Below are 26,662 nucleotides of genomic sequence, written 5' to 3'. Positions count from 1 at the left end.
AGTTCCTTTATCAGAACTCCTTGTTTTAACAACAATACACTGATTGAAATTCAGGGATAATACTTGTACATTATTGATTAAACTATTTGCTTTTTACAGACTCAAACTTGTTGTTTCCCCTTCTCTCCAGGTCTGAATAATCTACATCTTTCAAATAGGACACAAGAGACAGAGAAGGCCCTGCATTCTGCAAATGGACATCAGAAATCATTCTAAGATGCGAAATCTGGCAACGTTACAGGCAACTTTCGGGGGGCAAACAATTCAGTCACACAACATTTCATTCTTGCCCCCCGGTCATTTATTTTCAGCTGCTACTAAGAGTCTCAGAAGGGTTCTGTTGTGGGGAAAATGCTGTCTGAGAAATGCACAGGAAGTAAATATCTGGGGCTCACTGCATTTCAACAAGAATTTGCGGTACTACTGAAATGTGCTTAGCTTGGACTATCATTTAGACTAACTTCTACAAATGACCAGATTATGATTTGGGATCCCTTTGGGAGTGATTTAAGTTTTCTTTGGGGGGGGGGGGGGCGATTGCTCAGTCTGTCACTGAAGCACTAGTATATCCAGGCCCAGTATCACTTCTGGAAAATGTACCACCAAGAGAAATTGTGTTGTGATGTCTTGGCATGCAAACGTGCTCTTCCAGAGAGCTCTGGAATTTTGGCTGTTGCTTACATTGACATTGTGGAGCTGTTGCCATTCGCTGCTTTTGAACAGAATCCGTAATTTTCAATTGAGTCAACCTGGACTCCGTGCAAGTGCAGGTCACATTCAAATCTGCAGTCTGAATGCAGCAAAGTTAGCTTTAGCAGAAAGGAAATGTGTTTAGTTTGTTGGCTAAACTCTCCTGTGGCATTATGACAAATCTGTTTTCAATCTTCTGTTGTAAAACAAAAATTAAATTGGTGTGCTTTATTGATGAATAAAACCCAAACAGGATTAGTGGAGCTATGAGGTGAACGCCCCTTTTATACCAGCAATTGGAAACCAGTGCACTTGCAATTTCCCCACACAATCCAATTTCCAGTTGCCAGTAGAGAACTGATCTGGATGCTGGCAGACCTATCTTGGCAGGTGGCCTCCTCATGAAGTTTGGAGAAACTGGTTGCAGTGAAACTACTGCCTGTTTTTTCCGTTCTGGTTTACAGATCGCAGAGGCTGGGAATTTATATTCAGCCGTTAGAAGTATTAATCTTGTGTTTATAATTCCCACATCACAGCAAAAGAGTACTAAATTACGTTGGTATCTTGAATCTTAAAATATCCACCTACAATCGCAATAAGTTTTGACGGCATTATGCATGACATTATTAAATAGTTGTGGCTTAAATAGAGATGACTTATGGAGGAGGCAGGGTTAATGTCAAGAGATTGCGATTTGAAGCCAGATAAATGACCACAAATTATGCAGACACAGGACTTAAAGCAGAATGGTTTCGGATCAATGGGTTACTAATTGTTTGCCGAAATCTATTCCTAAAGTCTTTGCTGCCACCATTACATTCTTGATTTACTGCTGTTGTGTGATGCTGTAGAGCTCGGAGTGAAAAAATTCCAAGGAGTGGATAATGCTCTTCTAAACCATTTTCATTTAACTTTTTAGAAGCCTAGGTCAATTCAGAAAGGGGATTAAAAAAAAAAAAGACCCTTTTAAAGTATGAAATCCGTAAACAAGGTGTGATGTTTATGGTAGTCCATTCCCAGCATGAAATGGCCCTATGTTCAGCACCTGAAAGGAAACTCCAGAAAAATGACCCAGAGGCATATTATTAAAACTTGCAAATAAACCTCTGCAGTGGGCAAAAACAATAGTCCACCAACATTTGGCAAACATGACCTACCCCTTTTTATCTTCACAAAGCACCCTACATACTGGTGATTTAATTTGTGATGATGTCAGAGTCATGCCAAAACAGAATCCGTTTTCCTCTCCCTCCCCTATACACACACTGTTTTCCCCCGCCCCACTCTTTCTCCCCTCACCCCCCCCCCCCCCCCCCCCCAAACGTGCATTGCCACATTGGTTACAAAACTACTAACTTGTACTTACAAGTAATCCATTGATTTGTAAAGCAGTTGGGATGTCCGGAGGATGCAATAAGGTGCCCTATAACTGCAAGTTTATTTGTTCTCAATTCTGCAGTATACTCGCTTCAGGCATACTGATTAATGGCAAGTATCTATATTTTTTAATTAATGTCCAATAACCTATTAGGTGACATATTTTGAGTTTCCCTTTAATTCTGTTGGAAGTGTTTTTTAGGATCCGGGAAAAGGGAAGTGTTTCAGTTTTTTGTGTTTATTAATAGAGCTGAACACTCGTAAATTTACGCTGTGAAACTCTTTACACTTATCTGAGCAGATTCATTTGGGTGGAGGGAGGTGAAGAAAATTCTGTTCAATTATTAATGGTAAATGAAAGTTGTTCTGTTTTCTAATATCATTACCTTGAACAACTGAAACAATAAGGGAACTTGTCCTACTCTGCTGTCAGAAAACTGAGTACAAGAATATTGACTCTAGCATTATACAATTGTAGCCTGTATCCTTCCAGGGAGATGTGGTGTGCTCTTCAAATTTATTCGAAGACTATGCTTGCATTCTCCTGAGTTCTGCAGACCTCGGTTACCTTGTATCAAGGCTAAATACTAGTTCTGTTTGTATTAGCTGTGATCCGTTTTGATAAACTCATTTATGTAGATTCTAGGCTGAACAAAAAAGGTATGTAGTTAGGAAATAATTAGACTGGAACAATAGCTGAATGAAGGCTCTATTCACCAGTGTCTGACAATCTGTTGCACATGAACATTGCTTTTAGGGAAAGAACAGGAAGAATAAACTTTGACATTTATTTTATGCTCATAGGTCTGCAGTAAGTTGGGACTTTTGAATGAATTGGGCAATTTAAAAATATTTTCAACTTGAGTCTTGTTGAACAGGAAAAATTAAGCCCATGTGAGCTGGAATGCAAGATTTGAAAACTTTGAATCACCTCAACATGTTGGTGAATAACTATCACTTCAACATGTTGGTGAGTACTTTGTCACATGTGCTAGTTTTGTCATTTACATTCTTTTTGGTCCAAACTTTCCTTCAGTAATATTAGTATAATACATTGCAAATTTTGAACTTGATTTCCACTCATTGTTCCTTAACTGTAACGCTAGTCATGTCTGGTCAGTGTGGTTATGATGGCTCATTGTAGATAAAGCCCCTGAGGCTATGTTTCCAGTCCTCTGTGATGTTAATTGGGTACAGACATGTACACAGGTAGGATAGCAAAATACTGCAGATGTTGGAAATCCGAAATAACAACAGAAAATGCTGGAAAAACTCAGCAAGTCAGGCAACATCCGTGGAGAGAAATTTGAGTTGACGTTTCGGGTTTGACCCTTCTTCAAAACTGGAGAGAAAAGGAACTAGATCGTCTAGCTTCTAATCTCTTACTTCTTTTGGTTCTTTTATTCTTTTGTCCGATCGCAGCCCTGCCTTCGATCTAGTTCCTTTTCTCTCCAGTTTTGAAGAAGGGTCAAACCCGAAACGTCAACTCAAATTTCTCTCCACGGATGTTGCCTGACTTGCTGAGTTTTTCCAGCATTTTCTGTACACAGGTAGGTTGCTTTTATTCTTATCTGAACTTAATGAAATAGCATAAGGATTATTGCTATAATGAAAGCACTGAGTTCATAGACCATTTTCAGGACCATCAGCAAACAAAACAAAGTATCTTTCCTACTTATTAGAACAGTTTAAAGGACAGTTTAAAGTGTGAATGGGGAGAAAGCCATTCCATGCATCAAGCCCATTCCATTTACTTTTGCTCAAGGTACAATCAGTTTTTGTGTGAACTCATCTAGCTAGATGCCAAAATTCAGACTGCTACTCTGAGCTTTTTTTAGCAAAGGTACAAGTGAAAATATGTTAAGAGGCTTTGATTTGTTGCAGTCATATATTTTTGCAGTGACTGATGTGACATTATCTCTCGATGTTTGTAGGATCCAAGAATGCCGTTTTCTTTAAAAAAAAATAAACTGTTACTAGCTGATATTTTATACAGGTTTCATTTGCATCCAATATTTTTATTTTCCTGAGAGCGGGGGAGTAGGAAGGAGTGTTTTAATCTATTGAATGTTTACACTAGAGGAATGCAGCATGTTGGCAGGTTGTCCCTTTGTCAGCTACACTCTAAAAATGACCCATCATGCTGGAAAACAGTAGTGTCATAGGTGGAAGTAAATGTGGACACAAATCTATTGCCAGGTTCAGGTCATCAGTTCAGAAAGTTAAATACAAAGAGCTGATCCATGCGTTTGCACTCTGCATCAATGTATTAGACAGCACAGCCCAGCTTGATTATGGAGGCTGACACCCAATGCATTTAAGAGGATATGCACAGAGGTCACTATCTCCAAATGTGAATAAAAAAGCTAATAGTATGAAAGTGCATAGTGAACAGAACATGGACTGCCATTAAAACAGTAACTTGTGAATGCTAAATATAGAAAGGTAGTTACAGTAACAGCCAGCTGTTGAGTTTTAATATTTTGTTAGTGACATTAGCCCTTGGGTCCTGTGCAATAACAGCAACACCAAAGTAAAGGTGTCGGATTTGGCAGGAATGGCACCATGAAGACCCATTTTTTTTGTCCGAGTCTTCCCAGCCTCAGGCCTTAACAAATCTGGCAAATCTACTTTGGTGTTGCTACCGAATGCAAGAGACCCATATAGCACAAGGTAGTGGCCCTGGTGCGATAATAAAAGCAGCTTTATTTAGATTCGCCTACTAGATCAGGTGAATGCCTCAGTTTTATTTTGTGTTTGTGTGATGTTGTTACTCAGCCATATATGCAATCAATTGCACAGCGACCAAAAAGGCCTACACGTATGGTGTCATGTGAACCAGACAATTACAAACTTTCCAGTTTCTTACCTACAAAGAGTTTCTTTGTCGATGACAAATTCACTGTGATTTGCTTCTTGCCTCCCAGTTCAATATCATTTTTCAGTTTGTGTTTTCTGATCACATTTTTGTAGTAACATTCACGTACATTATGGTAGTGCTCATTACAGTAAATTGCTTCTTTATTGCCTTGTGCACTGTGATCTGACTTGTCTTTATAGAAATATATGTTTTCCCGTCGCATTGTAATTAAAAAGAAATGCAAAATACAGATCATTTTGGTATGTTTGAGTAAACCTTGTTAGAATAACCCACTTTGTGCTGCCAGTAATATTCATGTTGGGTAAAGGCCATATTTGTAAGCGTGCAAGCATATAGTTTACCTGTCACACATCCCCATACTTACCCATCCATTGTGGGATTACTGGCATAAAATAGGCACATATAGTGAGCTCATTTAAAATGTATATACAAATCCAGTCAGTGCAAATGTGAAATACTTTCTGATAACTAGGCTGTGAAGCAGCACTTTATATTGTTTTCTCTTGTGAGCATTATTCTGTCTGGGAGAGAATGGGTGTAGTTTGGTGAATTGGCAGCTGTGCTTTTTTTTACAACGTATAAAGTTGTAATTACATCCCTGCAATGAGTTCTGTTTGTTTAAGTTTAAGGTGTGCACTCCATTACTTTCAAAAGAACCTCCTCTGGTTATTTAAATAGGCATTCTGCAGTGTTACTTAAAACAATGTTGATTTTTCTGAATATCTTTTTATAAGGTTTAAATAAAACAGACGGTGACACTAAATGTGATTGAAGATCAGGCAGCTTGGATAAGGGTCTGTAAGTGCATGAAAAAGCTAAATACATTTTCTTATGCCCAACATGCAAAACGTTGGGATGATACACAATTGCCCGGCAGTCGCAGCTGTACCGAGGGGTATTAATTTCTATATTTTATTTTGTTTATCATTGGGCGCTGATATGTTGCCTGGAGTCTATAAAACAGGTCACTTCTGTAGGTCGCTATATTGGATAAGACTGTTTACAAATGAAATAAAAGCAGTTGTTTTCTAACATTATCTTGAGTGGCTACTAGAAGGAACTTGTTTTAACTGTCATTTTTATATGTTGAGCTGTGTGTATTTGCATCAGGATGGCTTCATGCTGAAGTGACTGCATTTTGATGCTATTTACATCACTGGGCCATTTGTTTGCAAATAAAGGAGAAAAGATTTTCTACATTTTCCTGAAGACTGCACCTCTTTCATTTGTATTGGAGATGTGCATAGTTAATTTTGCAATTGGTTAAAATTAGAGGATTGCATAACCAAGATACAGAAACGTTTAACAGCTGCTGAGATACTCAGATCCTCCAGTGATCGGTTTGGCGGTCATTTTGCTCTTCATTCCAAAGACTTTCACTTTTTTAAAATTAAAGCTTGCAGAGGTTCCAAACAAATTTTAAACCTCATGTTAGAAACGGTTGAGGAAGATTAGAGGCATAGTGAACACACTAGATAGGAATCCAGCCTCAACTGGTGGAATGAAAGCCTCTTGTCTGTCGGCTGCTGGGAGTTTGGGTAGTCTGAACTCGGTGCTTCGTGGGCATAAGATAATAGTACAAAACTGCCCTTAATTTGGCAAGAAATTGCAACCTCATTTAGAGAACAAAGGGTAGCTGGTGCAGGAAATGGAAGTGCCACACGGTGCAGTTTTGTGTACGCCTCTGAAATTGATGCTAAGGTGCAGTGTGATGTGAGCTTTATGCTGTGCTGTGCTATGGCTGACCTAGATGTAGTGTAGAACTTGGCTGTCTTTTCCATGGGTGTTATATATTTTATTTTGGTAGCTCCCTGAATGATGCTGCAAATGCTTCCAAATTGATGGCGAACTAAAGATCCAGTTATTATTGGCATGGCTTAGTGTTTACTTATTCTAAAAATAATGGCTATGTTAAAGTTTAAGGAAAATGGTGACTCCTGCAAGTAGAGATGCCCAAAAATGAACTCTTCATAATAACCATGTCTTGTTAGAACAGCCAAAAGAACTGCAGTAGTGTTACCCTTTTGAAATGATAGTTAACAAAAAGCTCTATTTTATCATGTTAGCAAGTTTACTTATTCTTCAGCCACCGACAGTTAATATTTTAAAAAATTTTGGTCAGCTTTCATAATCTAAATAGTAATTTCCTATTACTCACAAACCAACACTGTTTGATGTCCAACAGTGTCCATACCACCAGAATATTTGCATAAATGGATTTATTACATGTTCTAAAGCCAAGTGTTTTCTTATGCAAAATTTATTTAGACATAACTTGCAGAAACGCAACAAGCAAGCAGCTGCCAATTCATTATTTAGGCTGTTCATTTTGATATCTAGGATACATATCCTGGGTGTTGCAGCTGTTGATGTATTGCATGTTAGTATTGTTTCATTGTTGGCACTGAGAGAATGTATCATCAACATTGTACCTATAGTATGTTTATAGTTTTTTTTGTAAAATAGTTTGTAAACAAAGTTTACATTGTAGCTCCTCTTGTGTTTACAATAAATTCAAAGAACTGTGTTTAATGTGTCTTTCCATATCATTTTCACAATCTGTCAAAGGCTTGGAGATGGATGGTTTGAGCAGTATAAAACAGAATTATGCAATATGGGAATAGAAATATCCGATAATGGCCAATATTGCCTCCCACCCTCCCCCCAATGTTTCAATTAGGAGGTTCTAATTGGCAGGAAACCAAGAAAGATGATTCAAACCAAGGTTTCCCAGAACTGCTCACTACTGTGCCTTTGAAGACCGTTAGAAGGTAATGCTGGTGTGAACTCTTATTGAATAAACAGACTGATAAAAGGTCATTCAGTCCATCAAGTCTGCCTTTTCCATCAATTTACACTATTCTGGATTCTCCCCAAAGTACATAAAACAGACTTTGATTTATTATCTGAAACCCATATCTCAAGAATGAATTTATTAAAAAATCTCAGTGCTTCACACAATATATCTTGCTCTTCAGCTCCTTCAGAAAATTGCATATAGGTAAAGCTACCGACAGGAGAATATTCTCAAATGTCTTGCTTAACTCTTAATGGTGCAAATAATTCAAGGATGTACCCTTTGAAGCCTCTGTCCCTATCGCAGCCCATCTGCTGCTGAAATCCTCAACCATGCCCTTTGTCACCTTCAGATTCGACTATTGCAATGCATTCCTGGCTGGCCTTCCATCTTCCACTCTCCGTAAACTTCAGCTAATCCATAACTCTGCTGCCTGTATCCTTTGTCACACTAAGTCCCGCTCGCCCATCGCCACTATCCTTGCTGACCTACATTGGCTTCCAGTACCCCAATGCCTCAAATTTACAATTTTCAAGAATCTCTGTAAAACCTATCTCTGTGACCAGAAGTCACCCCTCTTAATATCTCCTCCTTTGGCTCGGCTTCAATTTTTTTCCCCCTACACTTCTGTGAAGTGCCTTGAGACATTTGTCAGTATTAAAGGTGCTATATAAATATAAGTTGTTAATTGCAGAATAGTAGTCTAACACTTCAGTCTGCATTATCCATCCCTGAGTAGTTGTATTCCTGTTCCTTTTGTACTCACAATACATTTTTGGGAAGAGTGAAGCATTTTACAACAGCGATGGAATGGTGCATTCATACCTGGTTTTATTTAATTCCACTATGGAAACCCAGTGTGACAAAATATATATTTTTAAATGCTTTTATTTTAAAATAACAGTGTGGAATTTGATTGTATATAAAGGTGCGATAATAGTTCTGTTGGATAATAATTTTTAATAATGGTTGTAGGGCTTGGGTAAATTCCACCTATGTTCAGTCTGCTGCATCTTAAACATGGCTTTTCCTCATTCATTACCCTTCACATGCTGTACCAGTGTGATGGTTGGAGAAACTGCTGGAGACTCTGAAATCTTTGAGACCATTTCACTTGGAGCTGCATGTCTCCCCTCCCAATATACAGCACCTCTGTGGTGATTATGTCTCGGTATTTTACCCCTGTTGTTGGCATTAGTCACATTCATGCTCTTCCCATGAGTGAAAAAAGTCCAGACCATATTATATCTGTATTTCAGCCTGCGGGCTTGAATTGCTTTTAATAAAATCTGTCTGGATTAAGACTCAAATTTATTGAAATATTTTTCTACCTTCAAAATATGCACGAACTGCTCTAAATCCTTTCATAAATGGTATCATGTGCCAGACTAAATGTCTTTTCCAGGTTGAAGAAAGGCTCTAGCAACTTGAGAAATGGCTCCAAAATGTAATGGTTGGACCTGCTTCTCACTTCATGGTTGAGTATTTTTTTGTTTTCTCATAAAATGTAACTTCCTCTGCCTGTCACGCCCCGCCCCCCCCCCCCCCCCGGGCCAAGCATTGCCATGTGAGTGGAAATGCCCAAGGAACGTTAGAAAATGGGACTGGCTTCAATGTGACCTAGCTGTTTCAGTGCTGCAGTACCAAAGATAACACTTGGGCATTTGCAAGAATAAAAAAAACTACAACTTTAGGTTGAGTGAAATATCTAGTTGAGGGACTGGACTGAGCAGTATTGGAATTAATGCTTACCCTGGACTGAACAGTGACCAAGTACAAATACTGTGTAATTTTTACCCCTCATCCTGACCACTAGCTAAGTGAGAGTCCGGATAAGACTTGAGACCTTCAGATATGACTCAAGTTCTCCATAAACGATTAGTGATTACGCGATTGCTTCAAGAGGTTGGTGGGGTGCAATATGCCAGGGTGGTTAGAGTTTAGTCTTGGCGAGAGTTCAGCTTTGAGGTGCAGTTGGACAGTTTTTTCTATAATAATTGTATGGTGAACGAGAGGAGTTTGATTCTTGCAAGTGTTTGGTACTAGACGGCATTCAGGCTAATGCTTTTTAAAAAAGAGTTCAACAGATTGATAGGGATGGCAGCAAAGGAAATACACCTGATGCGTGTCCAATGTGATTGTGGACCATCATGAATCATCAGTGTATCCAAGAGCAACAAATTTGCACCGTGTTGGAAAGTTGAATCTGGAGGAGAGGATCTCTGTTCAAGCATCAATTGGCTACACTGCACCATCAGCGAGGATGTGGGTTTTCTGTATTGTACTCCAGAATGTAGTAACCCAAAAAGCAGTGCAAAACAGTTCAGGACACATGGATAGGGAGACAGGACCTGGAGGGACCCCAAGTTACAGGAACTGTCCAATAGGTACGTTGTTTTGGACAGGTATGAGGTGGGCAGCAACAGTGACTCGGAGAAGGTTGGTCCTGAACAAAACTGTGGCAGGGGGTGGGGAGGGGGCTAAATGGTGAGAGGCAGGTAGCCTACAACAATACGAAATTAGTAATGGGAGGGATTCTATAGTCATGGGGAGATGGCCTTTTTTTGGAATTGTGACTGGGAGCCCTAAATGGTATGTTGCTTCCCTGGTGCTGGAGTGAAGCACTTCATGGAACAGATGGAAAAATGTCCGGGAGGAGAGAGGACAGCCAAAAGTTATCATTCATGTTGGAACCAATGATGTAAATAAAATTACATTTTCAGTCTTGGAGAGTGAATTTAAGAAGTTGGGGACCAGGTTGCAAAACGAGCCCTGAAGGACGGTAATCTCCAGACTGATTCCTGTGCCGCAGGCTGGATAGGTTAAGGAGAGGAACTATAGACAGGCTAACGCGGGAGGCAGGCTTCATATTTGAGGTAATGGAGTAACATCTAGAACAGTGAAATATTGGTTAGGCCACATAGTACTATGTGCAGTTTTGGGTGCCCCATTACAGAAAGGCATAGTGTACAAATTCATCAGGATGATGCCGCCAAGGATGGAAAACTATAGTTATGAGGGGTTACTTGAGACACTGGGACTATTTCTACTGGAGCAGAGAAGGCCAAGAGGAGATTTAATTAAGGTTTTTAAAATTATGAAGAGTTTTAATAGAAAGATTGGTGAAAGACTGGCTGGAGTCATACCTAGCACAAAGGACGATGGCTGTGGTTGTTGGAGGCCAATCATCTCCGCTGCATGAGTTCCTCAGGGCAGTGTCCTGGGCCCAACCAGCTTCAGCTGCTTCATCAATGACCTTGCCTCCATCCTAAGGTCAGAAGTGGGGATGTTCGCTGATGATTGCAGTGTTCCATTCGCAACTCCTCAGATATTGAAGCCGTCTATGCCCGCGTGCAGCAAGACCTGGACGACATTCAGGCTTGGGTTGATAAGAGGCAAGTAACACTTGTGCCACAGGCAATGACTATCTCCAGCAAGCGAGGCCTAGAAATTGAGTTTGCGCTGCGCCAGGGCTTTAGCGCCGGAAGTTAGCGCCGGCGCTAAGTCCCTTTGCGCGCGCCAAAAATTCAGTAGCGCCGCGCCCAAACGGCTGCCGGCGCTACTGAAGGGTTTTAGCGCCTGAAAACTGGCGCAACGCGCCGCATTGCGGCGCGGCAGGCTCTGGAAGTGCAGGCCTCCTCCTTCCGTTAAGGAGGAGCTGCCTGCACCCGGCCGCAGCCCGCGCAAATCTCTGCAAAAATGAGCCCGGCACCTCAGACAAGTGCCGGGCTTGCATCTGTTCCGGGGGGGGGGGGGGGAGGGAGAAGTCCGGGGAGGGAGCTGCGGGCAGGCGGCCGGCCGCCGCGCCTCCTTAAAGCGCCGGCGCAGACTCCGGCAACACTCGTTTGCCGGAGTCTTAGTTGCGGCTGCCACTGGTGAGGCGGCCGCAACTGAATTTCGGCTTGGGGCCGGGTTACCACGGCAACCGGGACGCTGCGCACACCGATGACGTCATCGGTGCCAGCGCAGCGCTACCGGTCTACCGCCGCGGAAGGGCCCCAGGCAATTTAGGAACCGGCACCAATTGCAGCGCTAGGCCCTCTAGCGCCGCAAAATCGGTGCTAAGGGCACTGAATTTCTAGGCCCGAGAGTCTAGCCACTGCCCCATGACATTCAATGGCATTACCATCGCCGAATCCCCCAACATCAACATCCTGGGGGAAGTCACCGTTGACCAGAAACTTAACTGGACCAGCCACATAAATACTGTGGCCACAAGAGCAGGTCACAACTCCTGACTCCCAATGCCTTTCCACCATCTGCAAGGCACAAGTCAGGAGTGTGATGGAATACTCTCCACTTGCCTGGATGAGTGCAGCTCCAACACTCGCAGCTTGATACCATCCAGGACAAAGCAGCCCGCTTGATCGGCACCCCATCCACCACCTTAAACATTCACTCCCTCCATCAGCGGTGCACACGTAGCTGCAGTGTGTACCATCTACAAGATGCACTGCAGCAACTCGCCAAGGCTCCTTCGACAGCACCTCCCAAACCCACAACCTCTACCACCTATAAGTACAAGGGCAGCAGGCACATGGGAACATCACCTGCAAGTTCCCCTCCAAGTTACACACCATCCTGACTTGGAAATATATCGCTGTTCCCTCATAGTCGCTGGGTCAAAATCCTGGAACTCCCTACCTAACAACACTATGGGAGTATTTTAACCGCACGGCTCACCACCACCTTCTCGAGGGTAATTAGGGATGGGCAATAAATGCTGGCCTTGCCAGTGACACCCACATCCCAGGAATGAATAATAAAAAAGACTATATACTCTCGTTGGGAGGACAGTGATAGGGAGTCAATCATTTAAAATTGTCAGAGTGAGAAGAGGGGAAGAGAAATTTATTTGCACATGTAATGATGTGCTGCAAGGAATCGTTGATGCAGTAACCATTGCATCTTTTAGATTTGGATTGCTGTTGTAAAGAACTGGCACAATGGGCCAAATGGCAGTCTCCTGTCCTGTAACGTGTCTGATTCAGCTGTCAAAAAATTAAATCCATATAAAACTCAAGTTCCATTAGAGCACACACAGATTTGATCTTTGTTTTTTCATTCTCCTGCTGATGTGAAATCCACAGTAGAAAATGCACCATCGTTCTACATTTAAAACAAATTGCGTAACTGTGCCACCCAGTGACCTTAATCTGGTCGTATACCAACTAATGTCCCAACCTTTTGAAAGCTCTCTCTTCACTTCCAGTAGTCTTGGTGTAAGCAAGGAGACTGTTATTTAATACAGTTAATCTTCCTCATGTCATCTGCTACAGAAATACAATTGGTGACTGACCATATTTAAAGTGGAGGGTAGGGGGAATGGTGGTGGTGAGGTGTTTGTGTTGGAAGGGAGAATAGAGGAGACAGGCAGCAGATTGCGCAGGATTTGTAAATTGGGTGTGGGGATTATATGCGGAATGAGAGCACACCGAGTGGTAAAAGTTCATGACTTTTGTTCCCTTAAATTGCCAAACTTTTCATATTTTCATTATTTTATAAATTTTAGCTTTAGGAGTGGAGTGCAAGAGAAACTGTCAGTGACCATCTCAGAATTTACTGTCATTGATTTGACTACAAAGTGTTTGCATTTCATCAAGAACTCAAAAGAAAAATGAACAGGAATAAAGGCTGCTAATTTAATTATGGGGGCGGGTCAGCTGGTTTCCAGGTTCCTGTCCTGCCCCCAGCTGCCTCTGCTTTGCAGACGTGATTTTCCCTTGATTGGCCTTGTTAAGCCGGCCCTGCAGACTTACTGGCCAATTAACAGGAAGCGGGTCGGCATCATCTGCCAGTTTCCTTAAATCTTATTTTGACAGTTGATCTGTCAGTGTTTGACAGCATTGAGGTGCTGGAAACTCTGACAATCACTGCACAAAGGTGAACACTTGCACCCAGGCTCTTCAATGACTCCCTCCATATGCTTATGAAGGGAGTCACAGCACGTAGGGAGGTTCTCTTCCCTTTTCAAGAGCGGAAGAGACCTCTGCAGGACACCAACTTACCTTGAACCTTCACTCAACCCTTTCTACCTACTTTATCACTTCCCCATCTCACTAGCCACCCCTCACACTCGCCCTCATCCTACTGCAAGCATACCAATTAACAACACACAAGGGTATGCACTGGAGAGGTTTAGCCAATGTCCATGTGAAGTTTCTGGTAATGTGTTGTCATACAGTGTAATATCTTTTTTCAAAAATGCCCCTTATTGGACAGATCTGAGCACACATTGAGAAGTGTCTTACTGAGTTCCAGTGATTGGTCAGTCATAAGTGCCCCCACCCCCGCTATAGTGATGTGTGTGCATGGAATGACTTTTTATTCATTGATGGGATGTGGGCGTCGCTGGCTGGATAGGCCTGCATTTAGTGCCCATCCCTAATTGCCCTTGAGAAGATGGTGGTGAGCCGCCGCCTTGAACCGCTGCAGTCCATATGGTGTAGGTACACCCACAATGCTGTTAGGAAGGGAGTTCCAGGATTTTGGCCCAGCGACAGTGAAGGAACAGCGATACAGGTCCAAGTCAGGATGGTGTGTGGCTTGGAGGGGAACTTGTAGGTGGTGATGTTCCCATGCGTCTGCTGCCCTTGTCCTTCTAAGTGGTAGAGGTCGTGGGTTTGGAAGGTGCTGTTGAAGGAGCTTTGGCGAGTTGCTGCAGTGCATCTTGTGGATGGTACACACTGCAGCCACAGTGCACCAGTGGTGGAGGGAGTGAATGTTGAAGGTGGTGGATGGACTGCCAATCAAGCGGGCTGCTTTATCCTGAATGGTGTCGAGCTTCTTGAGTGTTGTTGGAGCTGCACTCATCCAGGCAAGTGGAGAGTATTCCATCACACTCCTGACTTGTGCCTTGTAGATGGTGGAAAGGCTTTGGGGAGTCAGGAGGTGAGACACTCGCCACAGAATTCCCAGCCTCTGGCCTGCTCTTGTAGCCACAGTATTTATATGGCTGGTCCAGTTCAGTTTCTGATCAATGGTAACCCCCAGGATGTTGATAGTGGGGGATTCAGCGATGGTAATGCCATTGAATGTCAAGGGGAGATGGTTAGAGTCTCGCTTGTTGGAGATGGTCATTGCCTGGCACTTGTGTGGTGCGAATGTTACTTGCCACTTGTCAGCCCATCGACACTAAAGGGAAGCTTCACAGTGCTGGTGTGGGATGGTGTCAACCTGGCGCATCATGTGGCAGCCAGGGTTAACAGCGTCAAGTGAAGAAAATCTGGCCATGGTGATGCCATCGCTGGCCTCCCAGCCAGCAATTTTGTCAGAGGCTGCTGCCGTGTCCAATGCCACATCAGGTGGGTGAGGAGGTGGTTGGTGGTGCTGGTGCTGCTGTTGTGGTGCTGCAGCGGCTGCTTTTTCTCCGAATCTGACGACTAGGAGAGGCTCCCATCCCATTGCTATAAATTTCAGTTGAGGCAAGAAGCTTGCAAGCACACTCAGTGGTCTGAAAATATTCCAATCTGGTAACACTGCAACAAGATGGGTGTCAGCTTGAACAGTCACAAGGTCAGTAGATGTGCAAAATCTTATCTCAAACCTCCAACAAAAAAGTTGTTGCATTTGAATGTCAGCCATGTTACAGGAGTGCTTGTAAAGTGCTGCACCAATGACTACAAGTCATGTCTTCGAGAAACTCGTCTCCTTGCAGCTGGCGTGTTTCTGACAAGACGAGAAACGGGAGCAAGAAGCACGAAAATGGGAAACCACTATAAAAATAGGATTAGCAAGGCAGTTAACAGGCTCGTAACTACCTGTCCCACCGGTTCCCATCGGGTCAGTTTGGGAGCGGCTGACCCGATGCACACGAAAATCGTGTGGGGGCGGGTTGGCAGTCTGAAGTCATTTTTTCTGATTTTCGCTGCCGACCCACCTCCTCAGGGCTATTAAAATCGAGCCCAAAGATTGCACATTTGATTTTTCCTCAACGAAATGAATGATAAAATTCTATCTAAATGAAATGATTTTAAGTACCCCACCTTGGAAGTATTTATTCTGAACAGGAATGGAAGGTTACAGTTTATTAGTCACAAAATCTTCTTTTCGTAGGTAGACCTGCATAATGGGCAAATGTGTTTCTCTCCCTCGGAGAAGTCCTCAAAGGCTTTCAAGCAAGTGTAGTGGAAGGTGTGTGAGCAGGACAGCAGCACTGTTTGCCGCACAGACTGGCCACATTTCTCTCTTCCATCAGGCCCTTCAGCAGCAGCATGGCACATTGTGTTGCTTAAGTGATCCAATGGAGTGATACATATTGGACAATCAAATACCTCCCTCTGGATGGCCTGAGGAAAGTTAAAAGAACACACATTTAACACGAGAACAAAGAGTGCATATTTCCCATATGACTACAACATGGGGTGGGGGTGGGGGTGGTGGTGGTGGTGAGGAACTTCCAGGCAAATCAATATTAGCTGAGTATGTGGTTTTAAAATACCTAGGCCTTGAAATTGCACTGTGCATAGATTAACAAATGAACGCTTAATGCGTTCATATTAAATTCCTTAGTCTGCTATTTTGTTGGAAGTGTTAGTCCCTTTAAAATAACTGGTTAACGCTTCTGTACAGTAATCAGTGTAATTTTGTTAACTCATTTGTACGATAATGTGATTTTAAGGTCTTGGATACTGTAATTTTCTATCACGTACCGAACTCTTCACATTAGCCTGTGCCTGTAAAACAAACCATGCATATCCCCCTGTGCAGAATCCTACAGAATCTACCTCAACAATACATAGCACAGGACACATTTTATTTTACAGTAGCAAACAGTGCAGCACAATAGAACTTTTATTTGAAAAGTCAGGACCATAGAAACTTACAGCACAGAAGGAGGCCACACTCGGCCCGTCGTGCCTGTGCCGGCTCTTTGAAAGAGCAGTCATTCTTAGCCTCACACTCTTAGTCCCAGACCTTTTGTCTGTAACCCTGTAAGTTCCTCATCTTCAATCACCTGTCCAACTCCCTTTTAAAATTACTTATGGAATCAGCTTCCACCACCTTTTCAGAGAGAGCATTCCATATCCTGACAACTCCGAGTGGAAAAATGAAAGGATAAATGTTTAATTCATGAGTTATTAAAATCTCCATACATGGGATCAAATGGGATTTTGTGCTATCCAAATGGATACCTTAGATTTTTTTGTTTTGCTGGCAATAGGTTATCGTAGCAAACATCAACAACAACTTGTGTTTATATAGCACCTTTAACGTAATAAAACGTCCCAAAGTGCTTCACAGGAGTATTAAGACAAAAAAATTTGACACGCGCCGCATAAGGGGAAATTAGGGCAGATGGCCAAAGGCTTGGTCAAAGGTAAGTTTTAAGGAGCGTGTTAAAGGAGGAGAGGTTTAGGCAGGGAATTCCAGAGCCTGGGGCCAAGACAACAGAAGGCACGGCCATCAATGGTTGAGTGATTATAATCAGGGATGCTCACGAGGACAGAATTAGCTGCGCAAATAGAGGTAAACGGATATGATATGATTGGGTTTACGGAAACATGGCTCCAGGGTGACCAAGGCTGGGAACTCAACATCCAGGGGTATTCAATATTCAGGAAAGATAGGCAAAAAGGAAAAGGAGGTGGGGTAGCATTGCTGCTTAAAGAGGGGGTTAACACAATAGTAAGGAATGATATTAGCTCTGATGATGTGGAATCTGTATGGGTAGAACTGAGAAATACCAAGGCGCAGAAAACATTAGTGGGAGTGGTATACAGACCTCCAAACAGTAATGCGGAGGTTGGGGATGGCATTAAACGGGAAATTAGAGACGCGTGCAATAAGGGCACAGCAGTTATCATGGGTGACTTTACATATAGATTGGGCTAACCAAATTAGTAACAATACTGTGGAGGAGGAATTCCTGGAGTGCATACGAGATGGTTTCCTGGACCAATACGTCGAGGAACCAACTAGAGATCAGGCCATCTTAGACTGGGTATTATGTAATGAGAAAGGATTAATTAGCAATCTTGTGCGAAGCCCCTTGGGTCGGAGCGTTCATAATATGATAGAATTCTTCATTAAGATGGAGAGTGAAGTAGTTGACTCGGAGACTAGGGTCCTGAATTTAAATAAAGGAAACTACGATGGTATGAGGCGCAAGTTGGATAGGATTGATTGGGGAATCTTACTCAAAGGGTTGACGGTGGATAGGCAATGGCAAACATTCAAAGATCGCATGGATGAACTACAGAATTTGTTCATCCCCTGTTTGGCATAAAAATAAAACAAAAAAGGTGACTCAACCGTGGCTAACAAGGGAAATTAGGGATAGCATAAGATCCAAGGAGAAGATATATAAATTGGCCAGAAAAAGCAGTAAACCTAAGGATTGGGAGCAGTTTAGGATTCAGCAAAGAAGGACAAAGGGATTAATTAAGAGGGGGAAGATAGAGTATGAGAGTAAGCTTTCAGGGAACATAAAAACTGACTGTAAAAACATTTATAGATATGTGAAGCAAAAAAGATTGGTGAAGTCAAGCGTAGGTCCCTTGCAGTCAGAATCAGGGGAATTTATAATGGAGAACAAAGAAAGGGCAGACCAATTAAATACATACTTTGGTTCTGTCTTCACAAAGGAGGACACAAATAACCTCCCAGAGATGTCGGGGAACATAGGATCTAATGAGAGGGAGGAACTGAAAGAAATCAGTATTTATAGGGAAATGGTGTAAGAGAAATTGACGGGATTGACGGCCGATAAAGCCCCAGGGCCTGATAATCTACATCCTAGGGTACTTAAGGAAGTGGACCTAGAAATAGTAGATGCATTGCTGGTCAGCTTCCAAAATTCGATAGACTCTGGAACAGTTCCCATGGATTGGAGGGTAGCTAATGTTACCCCACTATTCAAAAAAGGTGGTAGAGAGAAAACGGGGAATTATAGACCGGTAAGCCTGACATTGGTAGTGGGGAAAATGCTAGATTCCATTATAAAAGATGTAATAGCAGAGCACTTGGAAAACAGTGACAGGATCGGACAAAGTCAACATGGATTTACAAAAGGTAAATCGTGCTTGACTAATCTACTGGAATTTTTTGAGGATGTAACTGGTAGAATAGATAAGGGAGAACCAGTGGATGTGGTGTATTTGGACTTTCAGAAGGCTTTCGATAAGGTCCTGCATAAGAGATTAGCATGTAAAGTTAAGGCTCACGGGATTGGGGGCAAGGTACTGACTTGGATAAAGAACTGGTTGGTAGACAGGAAGCAAAGAGTTGGAATAAACGGCTTTTTTTCTCCCGAGTGGCAGGCAGTGACTAGTGGGGTACTGCAGGGATCGGTCCTAGGACCCCAGCTATTCACTATATATAAATGATCTAGACGAGGGAACTAGATGTAATATCTCCAAGTTTGCAGACGACACAAAGTTGGGTGGGCGTGTGTGCTGTGAGGAGGATGCCGAGAAACTCCAGTATGATTTGGACAGGTTGGGTGATTGGGCAGAAGCATGGCAGATGCAGTATTATGTGGATAAATGCGAGGTTATCCACTTTGGTGGCAAAAACAGGAAGGCAGATTATTATCTGAACGGCAATAGATTGGGAGAAGGGGAAGTGCAACGTGACCTGGTTGTCCTTGTGCACCAGTCGCTGAAGGTAAGCATGCAGGTGCAGCAGGTGGTTAAGAAGGCAAATGGTATGTTGGCCTTCGTAGCAAGAGGGTTCGAGTACAAGAACAAGGATGTATAGCTGCAGTTGTACAGGGCCTTGGTGAGACTACACCTTGAGTATTGTGTGCAATTTTGGTTGCCTTATCTGAGGAAGGATGTTCTTGCCATGGAGGGAGTGCAGCGAAGATTCACCAGACTGATACCTGGGATGGCAGGTATGACGTATGAGGAGAGATTGGGTCGATTGGGCTTATACTCGCTGGAGTTTAGAAGAATGAGAGGGGATCTCATTGAAACTTATAAAATTCTAACCGGACTGGACAGACTGGATGCAGGAAGGATGTTCCCGATGGCCGGGGAGTCCAGAACCAGGGGTCACAGTCTAAGGATAAGGGGTAAGCCATTTAGGACAGAGATGAGGAGGAATTTCTTCACCCAGAGAGTGGTGAACCTGTGGAATTCTTTACCACAGAAGGCAGTGGAGGCCAATTCATTAAATATATTCAAGAAGGAGTTGGATATATTTCTTGAGGCTAAAAGGATCAAGGGATATGGGGAGAAGGCAGGGACAGGGTACTGAATTTGGATGATCAGCCATGATCTCATTGAATGGCGGAGCAGGCTTGAGGGGCCGAATGGCCTACTCCTGCTCCTATCTTCTATGTTGTGGAGCTGGAAGAGATTACCGAGATAGGGAGGGATTCGAAAACAAGGATGAGAATTTTGAAATCAAGGCGTTGCTTAACCAGGAGCCAATGTAGGCCAGCGAGCACAGGGGTGATAGGTGAATGGGACTTGGTGCGAGTTAGGACACGGGCAGCCGAGCTTTGGATCACCTCAAGTTTACGTAGGGTAGAACGTGGGAGGCCAGGAGTGCATTGGAATAGTCAAGTCTAGAGGTAACGAAGGCGTGGATGAGTTGAGGCAGGGGTGGAGACGGGCGATGTTAAATATGCGGTCTTAGTTATGCCGCGGATATGTGGTCGGAAGCTCATTTCAGGGTCAAATATGACCCCAAGGTTGCGAACAGTGTAGTTCAGCCTTAGACAGATGATGGGGAGAGAGACGGAGTCAGTGGCTAGGGAATGGAGTTTGTGGTGGGGACTGAAAACAATGGCTTCGGTCTTCCTGGTTTACCTGGAGAATATTTCTGCTCATTCAGAACTGGATGTCTGACAAACAGTTTGACAATTTAGAGACTGTGGAGGGGTTGAGAGAATTGATGGTGAGGTAGAGCTGGGTGTCATCAGTGTACATGTGGAAACTGATGCTGTGTTTTCGGATGATGTCGCCAAGGGGCAGCATGTAGATGAGAAATAGGAGTGTTCAATATGCTGTATAATTACTGTGTGGTAATGTTCATACTGAAGGTGTAATGATTGTAATGTAGCAAGATGCAGAACTAGGTTGGTTAAGTAGGCTCTATATGGTTTCAGCCAAGGACACCATCATTAAACTTATTCTTCCTCATTACCAAATAATGCATTAGCCCATTTCTAACATTCTGCCAAGAGACTAATGGTAGCACTAATGTGATGCTATAGCATTGAATGGGGCAACATCCCAAACCAAGTCAAGTTCCCACAGTAGTTTCTACGTGGCATAAAAGAAATGCCAGGGCCAATTTCCTCCCTCCCTCAACTGGACAGTCATCAGGAGGAACTCCACCAGACGTGCTCTCTGCCTTACATGACTTGAGGATATCTGTTTTTGGGTTCAGGACATTAGCCTAGGCCAGATGCTCCTTCAACACTGGCAGGAAATGGGATTAGAAATCCACTATTGCTGCAGGCTTGTACCAGCATTAGTGGCTGCCAACTGATGGCAGGGCCTTCTGGCTGCAGTTCAAACACAGCAGTCAGCGGGCCGCCAGCTCTGAGGATGGCAGCAAGTACCAGTAAGGAGAAATTACTTACCTTTTCCCCAGGCTCATTTTCTTGCTATACAATCATAGAATAGTACAGCACAGAAGGAGGCCATTCAGCCCATCGAGTCTGTGCCAGCTCTTTCAAAGAGCAATACAGTTATAGTCCCACTTCCCCGCTCTTTCCCCAATCCCTGCAATTCCTCCCCCTCAAGTATTTATCCAATTCCCTTCCGAAGGCCACCACTGAATCCGCGCCCACCATCCCATCAGGCAGTGCAATCCAAATCCCAACCACTCGCTGCATTAAAAACGTTTTTCTTCATGTCGCCCCTGGTTCACTTGCCAATCACCCTAAATCAGTGCTCTCTGGTCACCGACCCCTCAGCCACTGGAAACAGTTTCCCCTTATTCACTCCATGTAAACCCTTCATGATTTTAAACACCTCTATCAAATCTCCTCTTAGTCTTCTCTGCTCTAACAACAACAACTACTTGTATTTATATAGCGCCTTTAACGTAGTAAAACATCCCAAGGCGATTCACAGGAGTATTAAAAGACAAAAAATTTGACACCGAGCCACATAAGGAGAAATTAAGGCTATCTGGACTAAGATGGACCTGGGAAAAAGGAACCTTTTCCTTACAGGATCTAGGTGGGCTCAACATAGTGCCTAAGGCTCACTTCTTCTGAGTGTTCCTCAAAATGGGCACCTGGCTGGTGTTGGGGGAGTAAATAAGACCAGAGGGCTGGTTTAACACCCCTCCACACACGTGTGCGCGCACACACACAACTCACCATTTCCATGACTGTGCCTTCTTGGAGCATACCGGCTCTAGGGATCCTCAGGAAATCCTTGGGTGATGTAGATGGTGAAAACCCAGCATAATGGTTACCTACCCATTTTAACCCTGCTCTGTGACCCTGAAACAGAGCACTCTAGCCCCAAAAGAGAGGAAAATCCCCCTCCTGAATTCTGAGGTAAGTGCATGTTCAACATTAAACTATAATTTTACATTACACTGATGCTGGAGAAGTGCTCTCTAGTCAGAATTATTAGCTGCTTCCTATGCTCCTTAATCTGAATAAAAGTGAAACATTTCACGTTACTGACCTTTCGCTGTATTTGCTCCCACTCATCTTCAGATATAGTGCAAACACATTGCCTCTGAAACTGCTGTAGTACTCTTCTGCTTGCAGCCACTGACTGGTCAATTTCAGAAAAGAGTTCATCAATATTTATATCGCACGACCTCACCAACCTGTCATTAATCTCTTGCAGCTGTGGAATCACAAAGATTTGTTGATTAGTAGACTAACAAAGAGAATAGAAATCAACAGTTCGGGTGCTCAAATGTGGTTTCTCAATTTATATTAATTTAAAATAACCAATACTAGCTAACCTGCTACAAAGTATAATTCAGCCCGCATATGTGTGCCCTGTGAGTTGAATAGAGTTCCTGTACTATTTCAGACTCTCAACTATTATAGTGCTAACAGTTGATGCAAAATGTGGCAACTGTTCTACTACCAGTCATCACGATCACAAGATAGGTTTGGACGAAGAAGGCCTTTTGTCCTACTTGATCCCATTCCTCCCAGAATACCAACCCTCTTGTCTTCCCGTTACAGCATCCAGCTGTTTCTTAAATAAGTCCCATGTCCTTGCCACAACCACCCTCCTGGCGACCCATACATCTTCAGCAGAACGTTCACAATTTTTAAGGTGCCAGTTCCATATGCAAGTTAAATGATTCATTTCAAGCTACATTTAATTCTGTAACAGTGCTAATTTAATGTAAAAACATAAAAAGGTGTGTTTATGTAGTGCCTCAATACATCCCTCAGAAATGTCTCAAAGCATTTCATGTACAATTCATTTACAGTACTTTGAAGTCCAGTGCCTGTTATTATGTAGGCAAATGCAGGTCTGTAAAGCCATTGAATGCAAAGCATAATTATTTTCAATCTTGTTGGGAATATTTTACAGTACTGGATTCTAGCTTGTGGTTCACGAGCTGGCTTTTAATGAATTGAAAATCTGAATAACGAGATGTTTGTTGATTGTAACTAACAACCATCCAAAACCATTGGCTCCAATAATCAGAAATATAGCCAAAATTTCCATGACATAAATTATCACGACGATTGAGCTGTTTTTTTTTTACCCCCCCGCAAGTAAACTGTAGACCACAAACAGTGTAAGGTGACAATTTGTAAGTGATGTTACTTCCCATCATTGTATCATAATCCATATATGTTAAGAGGAACAGCAGAAGACATGCAAACTTGATCACCTTTAGGATTTACAAAGCTAGGCAACATCAAATGGAAACTGAATTCAAAGGTGTGTGGTTAGCCAGGATTTAGCACTTCCAGATTTTTTTTTTAAAGTTGTTTAATCTACTGCCAAAACCAAAATCCACAGAAAAAAGCATCCCATTTATTATCACTTTAAATATAGGGGAAGCTAATCTAATTCCAAATGAAATCTTACAGGACTTGAAATATTTGCACAACACACTACAAATGGAACAGTGGAAGATTGGAAGGACAACACTTTGTGCGATGAGCAAAAATTTGAAATTTGGATACGAGGTCATTGCACCCTGCATGATTTTCTAGCCATTAAATTTAAATTTGATCACAAATGCTGCATTAACCTCGTTATTACTGGTTTTAAAATGTATCGTACACTAAACATGCCATAATCTGAAAACAGAATTAATAAAACGTGGTATAAGAAGGAAGCTAAAAGGCAAGATCTCAAGGCTTGTATTCTTAAAAAAAAAAAAATTACCCTTGGCATACACTAAGCCACAAAGGTAAAGAAAGATTAGGCAATTAAATGTGTGGTTGGAAAAGTGAAGTAAGGAGGGGGGTTTCAAGTTTGTGGGGCATTGGCACCAGTTTTGAAACAAGAGGTGGCTGTATAGGAGGGATGGACTTCACCTGAACTGAACCCAATGGCCTGACACCAAGAATAGAAAAAGCTTTAGATGTGAGTTTAAATTTGTAAGCTGCAATTAAACCCAGAGCACACTGTGCTCCCTTCCTCGCCCAAAGTCACTCTTGGCTCCTAGACCTGACCACAAGGATCCCTGGAAAAATGCCTTCTCAGCCAGCCCTTCGAGCAAGCTGGCAAGATTAATGATTGCTATAACAGATGATCTACTGGCTCCTCATCTTAGTCAGGCCTTCAAATGCATTTAAAGAGCCCTCCAGCAGGAGCATTGGCTGAAGCATTAATCCTGCCTGCTGACATGCTTGCTGCAGCCTGTTTCAATACTCATGTTCAGGCTCTAAATGGGAGTTCCCCCATCTGTAGAGGTGAGCACTTATATCGGAACATAACAGGAGAAGGCCATTTAGCCCCTCGAGCCTGTTCCGCCATTCAATGAGATCATGGCTGATCTGCCACCTAACTCCATATATCCGCATTTGCCCCATATCCCTTAATACCTTTAGTTAACAAAAATCTGATCAATCTCATATTTAAAATTTACAATCGAACCAGCATTAATTGCCATTTGCGGAAGAAAGCTCCAAACTTCTACCACCCTTTGCATGTAGAAGTGTTTTTCTAACTTCACTCCTGAAAGGTCTGGCTCTAATTTTTAGACTATGCTCCCTAGTCTTAGAATCCCCAACCAGTGGAAACAGTTCCTCTCTATCTACCCTATATCTTGAGAACTTCGATCAAATCACCCTTTAACCTTCTAAATTCTAGCGAATACAACCCTAATTTGTATAATCTCTCCTCGTAACTTAACCCTTGGAGTCTGGGTATCATTCTGGTAAACCTATGCTTCCTAAGGTGTGGTGCCCAGAACTGCTCACAGTACTCCAGGTGTGGTCTAACCAGGGTTTTGTATAGCTGCAGCGTAACTTCTACCCCCTTGTATTCTAGTCCTCCAGATATAAAGGCCAGCATTCCATTAGCTGCCTTCATTATTTTCTGTACCTGTTCATGACATTTTAATGATCTATGTACCTGGACCCTCAAGTCTCTTTGGACCTCTGTTTTTAGCTTTTCACCATTTAGAAAGTACCCTGTTCTATTCTTTTTAGGTCCAAAGTGGATGACCTCACATTTGCCTATATTGAATTCCATTTGCCACAGTTTTGCCCATTCACTTAATCTATCGATATCCCTTTGTAATTGTATGCTTTTATCTACACTGCCTACAATGTCGCCTATCTTTGTGTCATTGACAAATTTGGATATATGGCTTTCTATGCCATCATATAGGTCATTAATTAATACTGTGAACAGTTGCCCCAACACCGATCCCGGCAGGACACTACTAGTCACATCCTGCCAATTTGAGTACCTACTCATTATCCCCATTCTCTGTCTCCCACCGCTCAGCCAATTTCCTAACCAGATCAATAATTTGCCTTCAATTCCATGGGCTTAGTTATCAGTCTATTATGTGGGACTTTATCAAATGTTTTCTGGAAGCCCATATAAATAACATCCATAGACATTCCCCTGTGCACAACTTTAGTCACCTCCTCAAAAAATTCAATCAGGTTTGTCATTTGTGTTGAAATGTACTAATCTCTTAGGATCCTGATAGCAACTCCAGTTACTGCACCTTCTGACCCACTAGATCACCTGTACCCTTGAGAGATAGGTCATCCAGAGAAGATAGGAAAATAAATACTCCTTCCAACTCCAGCAACACGCTCCCTCCCCAGGGAAGACAGAAAGTTGGATCCCAACATCACTCAATGAAATGTAACCCCATCGCCATGAATTGCCCCTTCTATGACTAGCCAATATCCATGACAGCCCAATGTCCAGACACTTACAACAATGCAAGTTTCAACTTTACCCACAGAAGACCAGGTCCTACAAGTGCCAAGAACAATGCAACTTGGAACAGCAGCAAACCACAGCCTAGCCTCCAACCTCAGACCAAAGCCTAACACCTGCAATGGTCCATCTGGACCTAAGAGCAGAAATACAAATAATGTATGAAATTTTCCAGACCGCCAATCCAGCCAAGCACACAGTGTTCTGGAGCTCTGTAACAAACTGCCAGGTGGAAGAGAAGATAAAGGAACTGGACACCTGCTGGTTTTTTTTCATTCGTTCCTGGGATGTGGGCGGCGCTGACAAGGCCAATACTTATTGTCCATCCCTAGTTGCCCTTGAGAAGGTGGTGGTGAGCCGCCGCCTTGAACTGCTGCAGTCCGTGTGGTGAAGGTACTCCCACAGTGCTGTTAGGGAGGGAGTTCCAAGATTTTGATCCAGCAATGATGAAGGAACAGCGATATATTTCCAAGTCAGGATGGTGTGCAACATGGAGGGGAATTTGCAGGTGATGGTGTTCCCATGCGCCTGCTGCCCTTGTCCTTCTAGGTGGTAGAGGTCGCGGGTTTGGAAGGTGCTGCAGTGCATCTTGTAGATGGTACACACTGC

At 42.8% G+C, this 26,662-nt stretch overlaps 2 protein-coding genes across 6 annotated transcripts in view; one reads left to right on the top strand and one right to left on the bottom strand.

Moving 5' to 3' along the window:
• The window catches only part of lmbr1 (limb development membrane protein 1), a 261,948-nt gene that overhangs the window by 208,715 nt on the left and 26,571 nt on the right, over window positions 1-26,662 (top strand). For 3 of the 4 annotated variants that reach the window (XM_085987538.1, XM_085987539.1, XM_085987541.1), the window contains one exon: window positions 131-7,475. The exons of the other annotated variant lie outside the window; for it this stretch is intronic. In XM_085987538.1, the coding sequence (XP_085843664.1) occupies window positions 131-216 (86 nt within the window). In that variant the 3' untranslated portion in view covers window positions 217-7,475. Of the gene's footprint in view, window positions 1-130; window positions 7,476-26,662 lie in introns of those variants that run through there. 4 annotated transcript variants of the gene reach the window in all.
• The window catches only part of rnf32 (ring finger protein 32), a 66,466-nt gene continuing 55,519 nt past the window's right edge, over window positions 15,716-26,662 (bottom strand). For both annotated transcript variants that reach the window (XM_085987542.1, XM_085987543.1), the window contains 2 exons: window positions 22,346-22,513; window positions 15,716-16,033 (listed from right to left, as the gene is read on the bottom strand). In XM_085987542.1, the coding sequence (XP_085843668.1) occupies window positions 15,779-16,033; window positions 22,346-22,513 (423 nt within the window). In that variant the 3' untranslated portion in view covers window positions 15,716-15,778. The remainder of the gene's footprint in view (window positions 16,034-22,345; window positions 22,514-26,662) is intronic.

This window comes from Somniosus microcephalus, chromosome 5 (assembly GCF_052327205.1).
Source record: "Somniosus microcephalus isolate GS21.2 chromosome 5, FLI_Smic_1.0, whole genome shotgun sequence".
NCBI classification, from domain to species: Eukaryota; Metazoa; Chordata; class Chondrichthyes; order Squaliformes; family Somniosidae; genus Somniosus; species Somniosus microcephalus.
Note: the sequence above shows the minus strand (reverse complement) of the source record. Positions and strands in the feature narration are given on the sequence as shown.